Consider the following 16,717-nt stretch of genomic DNA (forward strand, 5'->3'; position numbering starts at 1 on the left):
AAAGTGGTGATTAATACCATGCCGTTATAACGATTATACACGTAATGACCGTGAGTAATACAGTTTACAAATTAAAACAGCAAAAGGATCTATCCATTCTGTCGAATCAACTTCCTGATCAAAACAAAACATAGCTACTGTTGTATTCTGGTATTCGTAGTCTCATGTACGTATATGTGTAACACGTTTAAAACCATTAAATTGCATAGGGCATTTAAACTATATGTAGTGTAATAAGAACGTGTTTATTCATTTAAACAATTGTGTATATATATATATTAATACTACGGGATAGGTAAGGGGACTATACAGCACAGTTTCTAAAACTACAAATACCATAATCGAACGTCATTACGTAGAATTATTACGTCGTGACGTAGGATTATTACGTTAGCAACAGGCCGTCGAATGTGAGGGGAGAAAACACCCGCTTCCGTGTTGTTCTTCTGTTATTCTGGCAAATAACAGACGTTACATGAGCCAACGCGTATTTGACAGCCCGCCTGAAGTCTAACTATAATGATTTTGTAAGTTTGATACGCAGTGTAGCTTTATCTTCTGAAATGTCGTTGCTACAAAGCTCAAAGAGAAGGGACAAGCGTATTTTGTCTGGTACCTGCCCAGACCCGAAATGCCAGGCGAGGCTATTCTTCCCTGCTTATGGCTCGATTAGCATTGAATGCACTGAATGTGGTCAACGCCATGAACAGAAGAACCTTTTAAATGTCGAGGAAGTAACTGATCCAGACGTTGTACTTCACAATCTTCTAAGAAATGCCCTACTTGGTGTCACCGGGGCCCCGAAGAAAGGAACGGAGTTGGTGAAAGTAATGGGGCTTTCCAATTACCATTGCAAGCTGCTCTCTCCTATTCTCACGAGATATGGCATGGATAAACAAACCGGAAAAGCCAAGATGCTAAGAGAAATGAATCAAGGTGAGATGTTTGACTGCTCACTCCTGGGGGATCGGGCCTTTCTAATTGAACAGGAGCATGTTTCCACTGTGGGTTATGGAAAAGACAGATCCGGTAGTCTGATATACCTCCATGATACATTGGAGGAGATCAAGAAAGCCAACAGCAGCAGAGAATGTTTCATCCCTGTTCACGTGGATGGAGATGGACACTGCCTGGTCCATGCTGTATCGAGGGCCTTGGTAGGCAGAGAACTGTTTTGGCATGCCCTGAGAGAGAACTTGAAACAAAACTTCAAGCAAAACCTTGATCGTTACAAGGCCCTCTTTCAGGATTTTATCGATGCAGCCGAATGGGAGGACATCATCAATGAATGTGACCCTCTATTTATCCCACCAGAAGGCGTGCCACTTGGATTACGAAACATTCACATATTTGGCTTGGCCAATGTGCTCCACCGCCCCATAATCTTGTTAGATTCACTGAGTGGAATGAGAAGCTCTGGGGATTACTCGGCCACGTTCCTCCCAGGCCTGGTGCCAGAAGAGCAGTGCAAGGGGAAAGATGGCAAGTTCAACAAGCCCATCTGCATCGCCTGGAGCAGCTCAGGACGGAATCACTACATCCCTCTGGTGGGCATAAAGAACACTGTGCTCCCTAAGCTTCCCGCCAGGCTTCTGCCTAAGGCCTGGGGAGTTCCTCAGGAGCTCATCAAGAAGTACATCAAGCTAGAGCAGGATGGGAGCTGTGTCATTGGCGGAGACCGGAGCCTGCAGGACAAGTATCTCATGAGGCTGGTCAATGCTATGGAGGAGATCTTTATGGAAAAGCATGGTATCCATCCCTCCCTGGTGGCTGATGTGCACCAGTATGTCTACAGACGGACTGGAGTGATCGGAGTTCAGCCCGAGGAGGTGACGGAGGCTGCGAAGAAATCGGTCATGGAGAACCGGTTGCACCGTTGTCTGATATGCAATGCCCTCTCCGAGCTCCATGTGCTAGGGGAGTGGCTGGCCCCGGGTGGCAAGCTCTACAACCTTGCCAAAGCAACTCACGGAATACTTCGACCTGACAAGAACTACAGCTTCTCGCTGAACAATGTGGTCTGCTCTTATGACCCTGAAAGAGACGTCCTTATCCCTGACTACAAGCAGAGCTCTCTCAACACTTGCAACTGGTGCCACGGCACCTCTGTCCGCCACGTCCATGGCAATGGCTCAGTGGTGTACCTGGATGGAGACCGAACCAATACCCGTTCCCAGGGTGGGAAGTGCGGATGCGGGTTCAAGCACTACTGGGAGGTGAAGGAATATGACAACCTACCAGAGGCATTCCCCATTACTCTGGAGTGGGGCGGGCGAGTGGTAAGGGAAACGGTGTACTGGTTTCAGTATGAGACTGAGGTTGCCTTGAACAGCAATGTGTATGACGTGGCCATGAAGTTGGTCACGAAGCACTTCCCTGGGGAGTTTGGAAGTGAGACCCTGGTACAGAAAGTAGTCAACACCATCTTGCATCACACCGCCAAGAAGAATCCAGATGAATACAACCCTGTGTCCATCGACGGAGCTCATGCTCAAAGGCTGACTGATGTCATGGAGACTCAACAGACCATGGATGCTCAGCCACCCACCAAAATCATCATAACTGGCCAAAAAGCAAAGACACTCCACAAAGAGGAACTGACCATGAGCAAAGCTGAGCGGAGCCTCCAGCAGAGCATCAGCGAGCAGGCCCTCGTCACCCAGAAGAGGAGGACCGACCGCCTCAAGCAAGAGCAGAAGGGCCACGGTCGTCCCTCTTCCCCCAGTGGTTCTCCGGAAACCACCTCCTCCGCTCCACCCACGCCCACCAAGTCCTCCTCGCCGTCGTCCAACAAAGAGAAGAAGATCCGCGTCACTACCAACGACGGCAGGCAGGCCATGTTGACCCTCCTGGCCCAGACCACCTTCTCGGAGCTCCAGAGGAGCATCACTAGTGAGTTCGCAGTGCCTCCAGCCCAGCAGTGCATCCGGTATGGCTTTCCGCCCAAAGAGCTCCTCCCTCCCAAGGACGGTGAGGAGAACGAGCCGGTGGCTTTGCAGCACGGGGACAGGGTAACGGTAGAGATACTGAAGGGCCCAGAGGACAAGGCCCCTGTCTCTGTCACACGTGCCTCAAGCTCCCATTCGTCCCTCCACTCTGTGAAGAGTGAGGATGACGCAGTGACTTCTAGCAGGATGAGCAACAGAGAACTTCAGGACAGCATCGACCTTGAGATGTCCTCTCTCCGTCTCCTGGCGACCTTGATGGGTAAGAATTCAGGAAGGGTTTGACATGTTAGGCCCCCGTCCACCTATGTTTTTTTCCAGTGTTTTAATGAACCGTTTCATGTCACTGAGAAAGCATAGGGTTTAGCCTACGTGTGGTAGTGATGTAAAATAATGACGGTATGATGTCATCATTGGCTAATAGGTCTGCTAGTCCGACAGTAATGACTCACTGGAAACACTATGCATGGCTTTGTTTTTGCTAAGCTTCCTTTAGCCTACTGGTAATAGGCTGATTCCGCAGGACTCATTCCTCCAAATCAATATCAATATCAATCAATATTGTCTCCCTATTAGATCCTCTTACTTAGTAAATCCAGGGCCAGTAGCAATAGATTTCTCAGAATGTGATGGGTGCGAGAAGCCTTGAGCAGATACAGTCCCAGATCTATCTAGGACTAGGTGCATAATGTACTGCATGCTGTTCTGTCTTTGGATTAGTTACAAGGAGGGGGGGGGTAGCTAAGGGAGCTCGCCAGTCATGGATCAAAGCCCAATCATTAGGGATATATAATAACTTTTGCTTCCGATTTGAAATGTTCTCATTTTAAACTACTGAAGTGCCTTTCCCCCCTCACTTAGCCTTCATAAATCATCAAATCAAATTAATTAGTAAAGCCCGCAATCACAATCATCAGCAAGACAGTTTGTGTGAGTTGGAACATGAGCAACAGTGGCAGACAGGGGGACACTGTGAATGTGCTGATGTAGTCATCTCCCCTCTCTCACCTGCCAATGGGGTCAGAGGTCTGGCTCTGCATTCAGCAGGGGACAATGTTGTGGAACGTTCAGATAAACAAATATGTTCGCCATTTGCTCTGTATGACAATGGATGAGTGAAGACGGAAGCTCAGTCGATTTTCATAACATTCCATTTGTACTTTGAGATCCCTGGACAGTCTCCAGGTCTTATCAGAAATTAGCACTAGCCTGCTAGCTTGTTAAACCTGTCCCGTTACCTGTCCTGGTGGCTATAAGCATAATGCTGTCCATTAAGGTAGGATTGGGGGATGTGTGAATTGCCAAAGGTGATACTGCAAATTTTATCCTAACCACCACCACCTAACATTCTTGCCTTGATGGAAAAATAAAGGCTCCTTCTTTTTTTTCAATAATCTTTTACCGTTACTACTGAAAAGTTCAGTAGTGGTTTTCTGCTGATTCAGATTCACCACTGCCATTGGCTCCCAGTGTATTTGATAACCTGTCTTAAATACGAAGACACCGCATTTGACTAAAATGCCATGGCGCTAACATTGTATGTCACTTGTTTTTTTTAAAGGTTTTACCATTGTGATATAATTCAGTATCTGAGGATGAATTCCTCTTTTTCCTTTTTTGACACTATTAAGAAGACACAATAGCATGGCATTTTAGTCAGATGTGGCGACTTTCATGGGTTTATGTGGTGTTTAAGACGCATTTTCAGATGCATAGAATTGGCAGAAAATAACCAACATTTTCAGTTAGAGATTATGAAAAAAGAAGGGTGCTTTGATTTTCGTACCCCACATGTAAAAAAGATTGATAATGGTCCTTTAAATATAAAAATGTGAGGAGGGAATACTTATGTCATGATGTGGATGTGGTCATGTAATATGGTCAAATCCACTCTCTTAACCAACACAGTTCAACCATGCGGTGTCTTCAATATAACCCACACTGTGGTAGAAGATGAGGCATTTAAAATTAGGCCGGTCATTTTCCCTCTAAGGTTTTCCCCTTCTTCCTTTGCAGGTGAGGACGTGTGGTCCTATGCAAAGAAATTGCCCCACTTATTCCACCAAGGCGGTGTGTTCTACAACATTGTGAAGAAAGATATGGGTATGCTCTGTTTGACTGTAATTCTGTGTACTCTTAACACTTGCAGACAGGGGCGACATGTGGGACAGGGGGGTCATGTCCCCCTCACCTTTCACACTCTTGTTTTTGTCCCTCTCACTTTTTACAGTCCGAAAACTAACGATATATAATGTTAATTAATATGCAAGACTTTTTCTGTGATGTTTGTGCAATGGCACGTCGAGAGGAGTACGGCTAATGAAAAAAAGGATGGTTAAATGGAAATTGTCGTGGGTATGATATGATTTGAGCTTCATGAAAAAAATCAATCCATGCACATATTTCCCATCCCATAACCCCCCACTTCTCAAACTAAAGTTTTGCCCCTTGCTTGCAGATGTGCACTACTATGCACTATTCTGAGAGTATAAATGCAATGTATTATTGGTAATTGTTATTGGGGCTGAACGATTTAGAAAAAAGATTATTCTCATTTTCTTTGAAAGACATAAAAAGGATCACTGTGTGATTTGTGCGGTGACCTGTACCAAACAAAAGAAGGTATCATGGGTCTGTAGACAACATATCTGCATCACCACAATAAATGAGTAAACTAATAAAATATACTTAATGGAGCACTTCACCAAAAAACAATGCTGATTAATTTTGCACATAATCTTGCACACATCAAAAAACTCAAAACTAAATGCATGTGTGCAAAACTGTGTAGAGCTTTTTGGATGTGTGTGAGATTATGTGCAAAATATATCAGCATTGATTTTTGGTGAAACGGCCCTTAGTATCCTTTTCCTCCCCCCCCCCCCCCCCCCCCCCCACACTTTGATAGGGATGCATCAATACCACTTTACCAATGCTGAAATGGATTATCACAATACTAGAGTCACAATATTCAAATTGTGATAAATTACCACTTATTATCTTTTGTTCAACTGCAAATAAATTATTTTTATAATAAATGAAATATATATATTTCTTTAAATGTCGATACTTGCCGTCAGTGTATTGATATAATATTGGCAAACAAAATATTGCGATATATCGCTGTATAGCTTTTTCCCCACCCCTAATGTATTATGAGTTGTAAACTTCAATTCATTACTTTTGGAGGTCTCCTCCACTCAATGCACTCCTCTTGGAGGCATGACTTTGACTATACAGATTATTATTTGTGCATAACTTGTCACCAGTGCACTCTTTTCACATACATCCACTTTGAGTTATGCTAACTGCTAACATGAAACTTATTATTTAGAAAAATATGATCTTTTATCATTTCTTTTTTTTTCATCAACAAGTCTTTGTGTAAGCTAAGAATCGTTGTGTTTTGGTGAAATACATTTTTGACAGGTGGAAAAAGTTAACTGGGGGAAGACATGAGGGGGATGGGGCGTTCATAGATCCTTGCATTCTCAGTAGTTAGAACATTTTTTGTGGAAAAACTATACCAAACAAATTGTTATTCAATATACTAACTTTTAAATTGTTAAAAACATGCAGTATTTAATAGTATTCACCTTGTGAAGTGATGAAGAGTCAACTTCAAAACAGTCGATTCTTCAACTGGGCTGGGCAATATGATCAAAATATCATTACAATTACAATATTTGTCTTACTTTTGACGGTATAACGGTATTTGACAGTATAGTTTAAAATGCAGAAAATGACGAGTCACTTTGATTTCTGACATAATAATAATAATAATAATAATAATAATAATAATAATAATAATAATAATAATAATAATAATAATAATAATTATAATAATAATAATAATAATAATAATAATAATAATAATAATAATAATAATAATAATAATAATAATAATAATAATAAACTTTATTTGTATAGCACATTTCATACAGAAGTTGCAGTTCAAAGTGCTTCACAACAGTAAAAAATACAGGCATAAGCGAGCATAAAAAAAGATAGAGAGGTAGCAAGGTACGGTAAATCAGTGTTTCACATTAGGATCTAGTATCCCAATAGGCCTTTCTGTTTACAGTTTCATTCAGTAATACAAATAATAAAAATAGAAATAACAGAATAAAAACAGTGCGGTTGGATTCAGTTTAAAAATAGGCTAAAATGTATAAAATATAACGGACATACAACAGGGTATTTAACATACAACAGAGCAGTGCATCAGTGTAAAGTGTGATAAAATAGTTCAATTTTGAATGACAACAGAGCAGTGCTCTTAAAATTACAGTGCATAGAACCGACACATGAATTTGATAGGAAGTGTAGGTAGGGTAAGAATAGTGCAGGTAAAGTACAATTTGTGTCAGGATATCCCTGATGTTTCATTTAAATGCCTGAGCAAAGAGATAGGTTTTAAGCTGTCTTTTGAAGATGTCTAGCGAGTTGGCTTCCCTGATGTTTTGGGGTAGTTTGTTCCATAGTTTTGGGGCATAGTTCATAAAGGCTGCATTACAGATCCTCTTTTGACTGTTTCTGGGAGCCTCTAGTAGTCCAGCAGCTGATGATCGCAGTGTTCTTGCTGGCCTGTAATTTATTAGTGTTGGCGATGTAGCTAGGTCCCTGTCCATTTAGAGCTTTGTATGTAAGGAGAAGGACCTTGAAGTCAATTCTAAATGTTACAGGAAGCCAGTGTAGAGCAGCTAAGACTGGACTAATGTGCTCTCTCCTTTTGGTTCTAGTTAGCAGTCGGGCTGCAGAGTTTTGGATTAGCTGAAGCCTCTCTGTGGTTTTCTTAGGGAGACCTGTAAAAAGTGCATTGCAGTAGTCTAACTGGCTAGATATGAATGCATGAATTAGCTTCTCAGCATCGTTTTGATTAATAAATGGTCGTACTTTTGCTATATTTCTGAGATGGAAGAACGATGTGTTGGTCACTTTGTTAATATGAGAATTGAAGTTAGTCCTCCCAGGTTCTTTATTAACGTGTCTTTTTTTGTTTTGGGGCCAATAATTATAATTTCAGTTTTGTTCTCTGTTTAGTTTCAGGAAGTTCTTACTCATCCATTTATTTATTGCCAATAAGCAGTCTGTGATGGAGTTAATAGCTGTATCATTTGGTTCATTTGGTTCAGCAGGTACAGACATGATAGACATAATGCTATTTTCCAGAAATCCTCCAGTACCAATGGCCTGTTTTAGTCTGGCATGGACAATGTTTTAGCCTGGCATGGGCCCTGATAATGTTTTAGCCTGGCATGGGCCCTGATAATGTTTTAGCCTGGCATGGGCCCTGATAATGTTTTAGCCTGGCATGGGCCCTGATAATGTTTTAGCCTGGCATGGGCCCTGATATTGTTTTAGTCTGGCATGGGCCCTGATATTGTTTTAGCCTGGCATGGGCCCTGATATTGTTTTAAATGGTAAATGGCTGCATTTATATAACGCTTTTATCCAAATCGCTTTACAATTTCAATTCACACACCAACGGCGGAGGCAACCATGCAAGGTGCCAACCTGCTCATCAGGAGCAATTGGGGGTTAAGTGTCTTGCTCAAGGACACTTCAACAAGCTGCCCGGGAGGAGTGGGAATCGAACCGGGAACCTCCGGATTACCAGACGACTGCTCTACCTCCCTCACTGTCGCGCACGGGCCCTGATATTGTTTTAGTCTGGCATACGCATGAGGCCTGATATTGTTTTAGTCTGGCATAGGCACGGGCCCTGATATTGTTTTAGTCTGGCACGGGCATGGGCCCTGATATTGTTTTAGTCTGGCATAGGCACGGGCCCTGATATTGTTTTAGTCTGGCATGGGCATGGGCCCTGATATTGTTTTAGTCTGGCATAGGCATGGGCCCTGATATTGTTTTAGTCTGGCATGGGCACGGGCCCTGATATTGTTTTAGTCTGGCATGGGCCCTGATATTGTTTTAGTCTGGCATGGGCATGGGCCCTGATATTGTTTTAGTCTGGCATGGGCACGGGCCCTGATATTGTTTTAGTCTGGCATGGGCCCTGATATTGTTTTAGTCTGGCATGGGCCCTGATATTGTTTTAGCCTGGCATGGGCCCTGATATTGTTTTAGTCTGGCATGGGCCCTGATATTGTTTTAGTCTGGCACGGGCCCTGATATTGTTTTAGTCTGGCACGGGCCCTGATATTGTTTTAGTCTGGCATGGGCCCTGATATTGTTTTAGTCTGGCATGGGCCCTGATATTGTTTTAGTCTGGCATGGGCCCTGATATTGTTTTAGTCTGGCATGGGCCCTGATATTGTTTTAGTCTGGCACGGGCCCTGATATTGGATACCTGTATCAGCATCAACACATCCCTAGTTTTGAGTTTTATTTTTGAATCATTAATAAAAAAAAAAATGTATTCCTAATTCACTTCTAGGACTGATGGACGGCAAGCACTGCACTCTGCCCCACCTGACCGGGAAGACGTTTGTGTACAACGCGGCCGAGCAGCGCCTGGAGCTGTGCGTGGACGCGGCAGGCCACTTCCCCATGGGCCCCGACGTGGAGGACCTGGTCCAGGACGCCCTGCTGGAGCTTGGCTCTGACGCCGCCTCCCACGGCAGCCGCGAAGGGAGCCCGTCCCACGGCCTGCTGCGCCTGGGCAGCGGAGGCGTGGTGAGGAAGAAGGAGCAGCTCCAGAGCGTCACAGCCTTCCAGGGCAAGGGCCACTCCCTGGGCAGCGGCGGCGGGGGAGGCTCCCCCCCTGAGCACCGGCCAATCACGCGCCAGCACAGCAGCGGGACGGACCTGAGCGCCAGCGTGTCCCAGGGGCCCGCCGACCTGTCGGACATCCCCGAGGACGCCACCAAGGAGCTGGTGCGCATGGCGCCGGGCTTCGTCACCATGAAGGACAGCCGCCACCTGGACCCCGGCATGATCGAGGAGCAGAGGAAAAAGCTCCAGGAGATGGTGTCCTCCATCCAGGCTTCCATGGACCGCCCCCCGAGGGAGCAGCAGAACATGGTGGCAGCCACCGGAGGGGGCGGAGCCGGGACTCCCGGAGAGCGGACAAGCGGGGCTAGCGCGAGCACCACTGCCCCTAGCATAGGCAACCAACAGGCTTCATCCATGGACGTAGTCGCCCCCGGTGCACACGGCTCAGTGGCGCAGAGCAAATCCAAACGGAAGGAGGCGGGGCCAGAGGAGCTGGAGGAGATGGATAGCCAGGACGGCGACGCAGGGCATAGTAATGCCATGGAGCCAATGGATCACTCCTGATTAGAGAGACGGAGAGAGGGGTTTCCTCTGTCCTAACCACCATACCCCTCACTCTGCTTGGCTGGCATCGATGGGAAATCTATGGCTAATGCCTCTGGTGTGAATCCAAAAGCTTCGGTATTCATTGTGTTTTTGTTGTCTTCACTGCATGACTAAAAGAGAAGGTTGACCATTTTCTGCCTTTCTGGTGACAAGTCTAATCTTATTGCTAATACAGAAACATGCACCGAGATCCATGGAGTCAAAGCTGGGGTTTCCTCATGTATGTCAGTAAGTGCAATGTATTCCTGTTGATAGAATAATCCTCCCGAGTCCTTTCACTACCACACGGTTAACCCTTTCACTGCGACAATACAGAAGGTTAACCCTTTCACTGCCACACGACAAAGGGTTAGCCCTTTCACTACCACACTACAGAAGGTTAACCCCTTCACTACCACACTACAGATGGTTAACCGCCTGTAGTGTGGTAGTGAAAGGGTTAACCTTCTGTAGTGTGGTAGTGAAAGGGTTAAGACGTAGTGAGGGACTAGAGCTGGACTTGGTAAAGTTAAAATCCCCCGGCACCCACACACCGGCAATGTAATGTTATGCAAACGTCCTTCAATCACGTGCACACTGCACACTACCCCTAAAATATTAGCTGATCACATTTTCTGCTTCCCCCAACATATTTGCTAATGGCAACAGTGAGATAGTAGCCTTTGTTTGTGTTATCCCCCACCCCCACCCTTCCCCGAATATCTTTTCTCGGAGAAAAGAGCTACCTGCCACCCAGTAATAAGCATAGGCACCCTAACTTCTCAGAGTACCCATTTAATAGTTATAGATTGCATTTATCTGGTTTGAAAACATATACGAAATATCACTGAATACGTAACTCACAGTTAACTAAATGGAAGGGAAAAAAATAGATATCTTGCAAGTGTGATCTACACTACCAGGGAAATACCTGTTGAATCTATTTTTACTTTTACTGTGCTCTTACAATTCCATGTATTGGCTTATTGTTTCAATAGTTGTGTTTTTGTTTTGTATCTCTCATGAAAACAATGATCATGGCCAAAGATGATACAAATACGACAAGTGTGTCTGACCGTTTTCCCCATTCAGGTTGAGGAAAACCTTTGGCCTTTTTATAGCGTTCATCACCAGGGAGCCATGTCCAGAGGCCTACATATACAGTACCTATGCAGAATTTCCACTCTACTTCCAAACAGTCTAAAGCAAGAATAGCTTGGAAAGCAACTAGGAAGATAAAGCATGCTGACATTGTTACTTTACAGCTATTCTGCCTCCAGAGTTTCAGCCTGTGATGTATTCGTTACTGTAAATATGGGTTTAGCATGTAGTAGGTCTGATTCTCGGGATTAAATAGGTGCTGTTAACCAGGCGATATTATATTTGTCATATTATAGTTATAATGAAAACTGTAGCTCCTAGGATATGACACAGGGGGGGATCAGTAGGTGTTCGACCCCCCAAAGCCCAAACTAAATCAAGTCAAGTGTTCCTTTGTTAATCCCCTTGGGGTTATTCGGAAATGCTAGGTGTAACGTTACACCTCCCATTGGCGGGAACTGTATTTTCCAACAGTTTTTAGTAATCCAGTGCAGTTGATTAATAACCTTTAAACGAACTGTGACATCTGTTTTTTTCTTTTTCTGTTCACTCTCTCTCTTTCTTATTTAGGTGGCATTCAGAAATTCTAAGATACACCATAGCTTTTTCTTTGTTGTTCAGTATTTCAACCAAAACACAGAGGTGCTGGCCATTTGAAGGTAGCCCTTGCCGTTGAAACTAGTTGTAAGTGGCTATTGTGTGGCCTCCAGTCAGTTTACACATTCGTTGCCAACCCCAAGATTTGGGAGTTTTTCTGGATCTTCTGCGTTGCTCTTGGAATGACATGGTATTGTCGGACGCTGCCATCGTCAGCTTTATGGCCTTATAATTCCTTAAGTCTTACTAAGTCTTGGCCTGACTTCAGGACAAGGTTTGTTCTTCTGGCAAAGAAAACACTTTTTTTTTAAATTAAAGTTTGTTTGTACCTGTTTCAGAATGTGAATCGCAGTATAAAAAAAAGAAAAAAATCTTAAGCTCAAAGGTTTTTTGTCCCCTTCAAGTGAACAAAATCTAAAACTTAGCACTTTCAGAAAAAGAGGGAATGTTAGCATAGATGATACATAATAGCTGTAGGTAAATATATTCTGGTATATTGTCTGTCAGTCGGAGGAGGACAAATTCAAAGGAAATGTAAAAACCTGACTCACAGACAACACTGATTCAACAAACTTGGACGTTTGTTTTCTTTGTGACTGCTGTACTAATTACATGTATTGTAAGCCAGTTGTATTATAATAGTATATATAGTATACTTTAATCTGTACAGAAACTCAAGTTGTTCAGGCCCATCTTTTTGTGTTAACTTTACTATTGTTTGCTAATAATAATAAAAAATAATAATAAAAAAAAAATATTGATACTACGGCTTCAACATTGCTGTTTGCATGTGTGATGACTTTTCAGCCCCACAATAAAAGGATTTCCTTCACTTTTTGTATATTGTGGTCACTGCTACCTTATAGTTTCATACATAAATGTATGTTGTTGCTTGGTGATCCTGATTCTGCTGTGTATACATCTCGGATACCCAAGTCGTTGACTACACTAGTATAATTATAAACTCTAGTATTTGAATTGTCCACTAGATGGTAGTATGGAGTTGTATGATAGAAGAGATTTCCACATTTGGAAATAAGATAAGATATTCCTTCATTGATTGATTGATTGATTGAAAACTTTATTAACAGATTGCAGAATGGGTACAGTACAGTACAGCTCAATACATACAATTGTTAAGGGGATGCAGACCAGAGAAAGACTTTCGTCTTGTTTACATCAGGGTCCCCCATTTTCAATTCATCATAACATATATGACATACAGATAGACAGTACTGCTACATCTATACATTTATGACATACCAGATTTGCAAATACAGTATTGTTTGTGATACGAAAAGAGTCCCCTTGATCCCCTTGGGAAAATTCATAGCATGGGGAAGGCAGGTACAGGTAGTAAAAACAAGCAGTGTAAACAATATAACAAGTCAATATAATTAACTATAACTAACTGAAATATACAGTATCACATAAGGTAGTGTTATTGTCCTTTTTAGGTTCCTAGTAGTTGTAGTTTGATGTCTGGCAGCAGGGGTTATAGCATGCGGGTTAAGTGATCATTTTGTATTTTATTTTTTTATAATTTTTTTAACAAACATAAACAAACATGACAACACACGATAAGATATACAAGCATTAGTTGACAGTGCACATCCAATGAAATCACATTTTAGTTAATTGTCTTATATAGGATATACCCTTAATACCTGTTATCTAAAAACCTACACACATATGCTCCAGCTCGTACCCCTCCCGGACCCCCCATTGGATAATCCATCCATTTTCCCTCGCTCCTAACCAGACATTACCATGCTAGCTTTTATTTTCTCCACCACTTCTAACCACAATGTCATTTTGGATTCATTGAGACCCAAAATTCTTGCTGTAGATATTTCTTGATAGATCACATCGAGATATGTAATAATCCAGACCTTTCGGCAAATTTCTTCCGGTTGGAACCATCGTAATGCTATCAACTTTTTAGCCACTGTGATACCCGATAAAACCAATCTCTTTAGCTGTGGATGTACTGCACACTCAAAAACATCATTCAGCAGTAATACAGAGGGGTGTACAGGTATATTCCAAGTTAAGAGATTTGATAATTGCTGGGTCACCTTTCCAGAATATCTTAACTGGTGGGCAGTCCCAGTACATGTGCATAAATGTCCCCTCGTCCCCATTTGTACATAAGGAGCATTTGGAGTCTTGTATAAGACCCATTTTTTTCAGTCTTATATGAGTCAAGTATGTCCTGTGAATATAGTTAAGATTGATTTGTTGATGGTCCGGGTTCCTTGATGTGAGTCGAACATTTGCCCAGGCTTCTTGCCAATCAAAATCACTTTCCAGGTCTGGTATATCCCTCCTCCAGACGGAGTCTAGGTGGAGGGTTTCATATGAGGAAGTTAGTAATTGATGATAAAAATCTGACCTAGTAGTTGTAGTTTGATGTCTGGCAGCAGGGGTTATAGCATGCGGGTTAAGTGATCATTATATGATATTCTGTACCCGCAAAAAGCTAAAACAAAAGGATGGCTGTCACAAAACAGTCACATCTAGAGACCTCAAAACCTACTCTAGCGAGACCTTTAACCTTGAACTGGAGAGTCTGGACTGGTCAGATGAGCTCAATGGTACACTGGTTGAAGAAACATGGCTTGGTTTCAAAACCAAATTTTCAACAATACTAAACAACATGGCCCCCCTAAGAACCACCAGGGTAAAAAATCGTGCTGAGCCGTGGATGCACACTGAAATACTGACCGCTATGAAAACCAGAGAAAAAAAATGCTCTGAGTTTCGTAAAAGTCAGTCAAAGCTTACCAAAAGCACGAGCAGTGAACTCCAAACCCACGTGACTGAACTCAAACTGGAAAGAAACAGACTAAGAAATGACGTAAACTCCATGATCAAAACAGCAAAAAAAAAATCATCAATGACAAAACCGAGTAAAATAAAAACAAACCATGTGAACTTTGGAAATTACTCAATAACCAACTAGGCTGCAGTAAAAAACTTAAAACCAGATTCTCAAACATAAACATAAAGACGGACAACACGCTCATCACAGACAAGCTGGATGTAGCCAATTACTTAAACAGTTTCTTCACAAGCATAGCCACAACACTGGTAAACAAACTACCCTCCCACTCAGGGCAGTATGGGGTAGAACACATAGTAGCATACTACAAGAACCTAGGCGTCCACAAAGACGACTTCAAACTGGTAATGGTAACTACAGATGAGGTACTCAAAAAACTGAGCGCCCTCCAACCGAACAAGGCCACTGGCCATGACAACATCCCCTCCAAATTCCTCAGAGACTCAGCAGCCGCCATCACCCCAGTCATCACACACATAATAAACCTCTCCATAAAACAGGGACACGTCCCCAAGGACTTCAAAATTGCGACAGTAACACCCCTGCACAAAAAAGGCAGTAAATTAGACCCTGGCAACTACCGCCCTGTTTCTATCCTTACCTCCATCTCGAAAGTCATGGAAAGAATTGTATACGAACAGGTCGAAAAATACCTTGCGGAAAAAAATTTAATCTACGAATTCCAATCTGGCTTCAGAACATCCCACTCCACTGACACATGCCTTCTCTATTTGAACGACCACATCAAACAAGAGGTGGACGCGGGCAAATACTGCGGCATGGTCATGCTGGACCTACAAAAGGCCTTCGACACTGTCAATCACACCATTCTGATTGACAAGCTAAAAGCAATTGGTTTTGATAGTCTATCAGTGAGCTGAATGCAATCCTACCTGGAGGGGAGAGAGAAGATGGTGGAGGTAAACAGTACCCTATCCCCCCCCCCCCCTCACAGTGAGCTGTGGTGTTCCACAAGGAAGCATACTAGGTCCGCTACTGTTCCTAATTTATGCAAATGACATTTCGTCAGCTTGTGACTGCAACTTGTTCCTGTTTGCGGACGACTCAGCCCTGCTGGTCGCTGACAAGAACAAGTTACAGGTTGAAAAAACCCTAAGCTCAGAACTAGGCAAAATCTGCATATGGCTCGCTGATAACAAACTATCATTACACAAGGGCAAAACAGAGTCCATTCTCTTCGGTTCAAATAACAAACTCAGCAAGACCGACGGCTTCTCAGTTACAGTGGGTGACAATATTGTCACAAGGAAAGAAGATATTACCTACCTGGGTTCCATCCTAGAGGCAAATCTTTCCTGTGACAAAATGGCATCCAATGTAATAAAAAAAGTCAACCAACGAACACGATTCTTGTACCGGATCTCCTTACTGGTAAACAAGAATACCCTGAAGACTCTGGCAGGAGCACTCATTCAAGGGTACTATGACTATGCTTGCACCTCATGGTACCAAAGCACCTCAAAGGCGCTAAAAACAAAATTACAAACATCTCAAAACAAACTGGTCAGACTACTGCTTGACCTTACTCCTAGAACCCACCTCACCCCTGCCCACTTTGACAACCTAGGATGGCTTAGAGTAGACGACAGAGTACAGCAACTTGCAATGGGCCTGGTCTACAAGATACACTACACGACCAAGGTACCCATGTACATGTCAAAATACTTCCCAAAGGTCAGTGAATACCACAATCACAACACCAGAGGGAGCTCCACTAATCATGTTAAACCCAGATACGGCTCAAACAAGGGACTAAAGACATTTCGCAATTATGCCACATCAATGTGGAACGCCCTACCCAAAGCTGTAAAGGAATGTGAATCACTACCCACTTTCAAAAACACTCTCAAAAAACACCTACGGGAGACTGCAATTCGAAACTGGCCCCTGTAAATGTCCTAACACAACCCCCCCCAATGTACAGTAAATGACCAAGTATGGTCTT

At 43.1% G+C, this 16,717-nt stretch overlaps 1 protein-coding gene across 1 annotated transcript; it reads left to right on the forward strand.

Annotated features, from left to right (window-relative positions):
* Positions 1 to 411: 411 nt before the first annotated feature.
* On the forward strand, positions 412 to 12,713 carry vcpip1 (valosin containing protein (p97)/p47 complex interacting protein 1). Its single transcript, XM_084328000.1, has 3 exons — positions 412 to 3,207; positions 4,962 to 5,048; positions 9,346 to 12,713. The coding sequence occupies exons 1-3, from the start codon at positions 564 to 566 to the stop codon at positions 10,185 to 10,187; spliced, it is 3,573 nt and encodes a 1,190-aa protein (XP_084184126.1). The 5' UTR covers positions 412 to 563; the 3' UTR covers positions 10,188 to 12,713.
* Positions 12,714 to 16,717: the final 4,004 nt, after the last annotated feature.

This window comes from Notolepis coatsorum, assembly GCF_963971535.1.
Source record: "Notolepis coatsorum genome assembly, chromosome: 13".
NCBI lineage: Eukaryota > Metazoa > Chordata > Actinopteri > Aulopiformes > Paralepididae > Notolepis > Notolepis coatsorum.

What these genes read in the sequence shown, in the direction of transcription:
- vcpip1 (XM_084328000.1), top strand. Translation starts at nt 564, where the DNA reads ATGTCGTTGCTACAAAGCTCAAAGAGAAGGGACAAGCGTATTTTGTCT. An exon ending in TCTCCTGGCGACCTTGATGG is followed by an intron (nt 3,208 to 4,961) that starts GTAAGAATTCAG and finishes CTTCCTTTGCAG; the next exon opens with GTGAGGACGTGTGGTCCTAT. An exon ending in CATTGTGAAGAAAGATATGG is followed by an intron (nt 5,049 to 9,345) that starts GTATGCTCTGTT and finishes ATTCACTTCTAG; the next exon opens with GACTGATGGACGGCAAGCAC.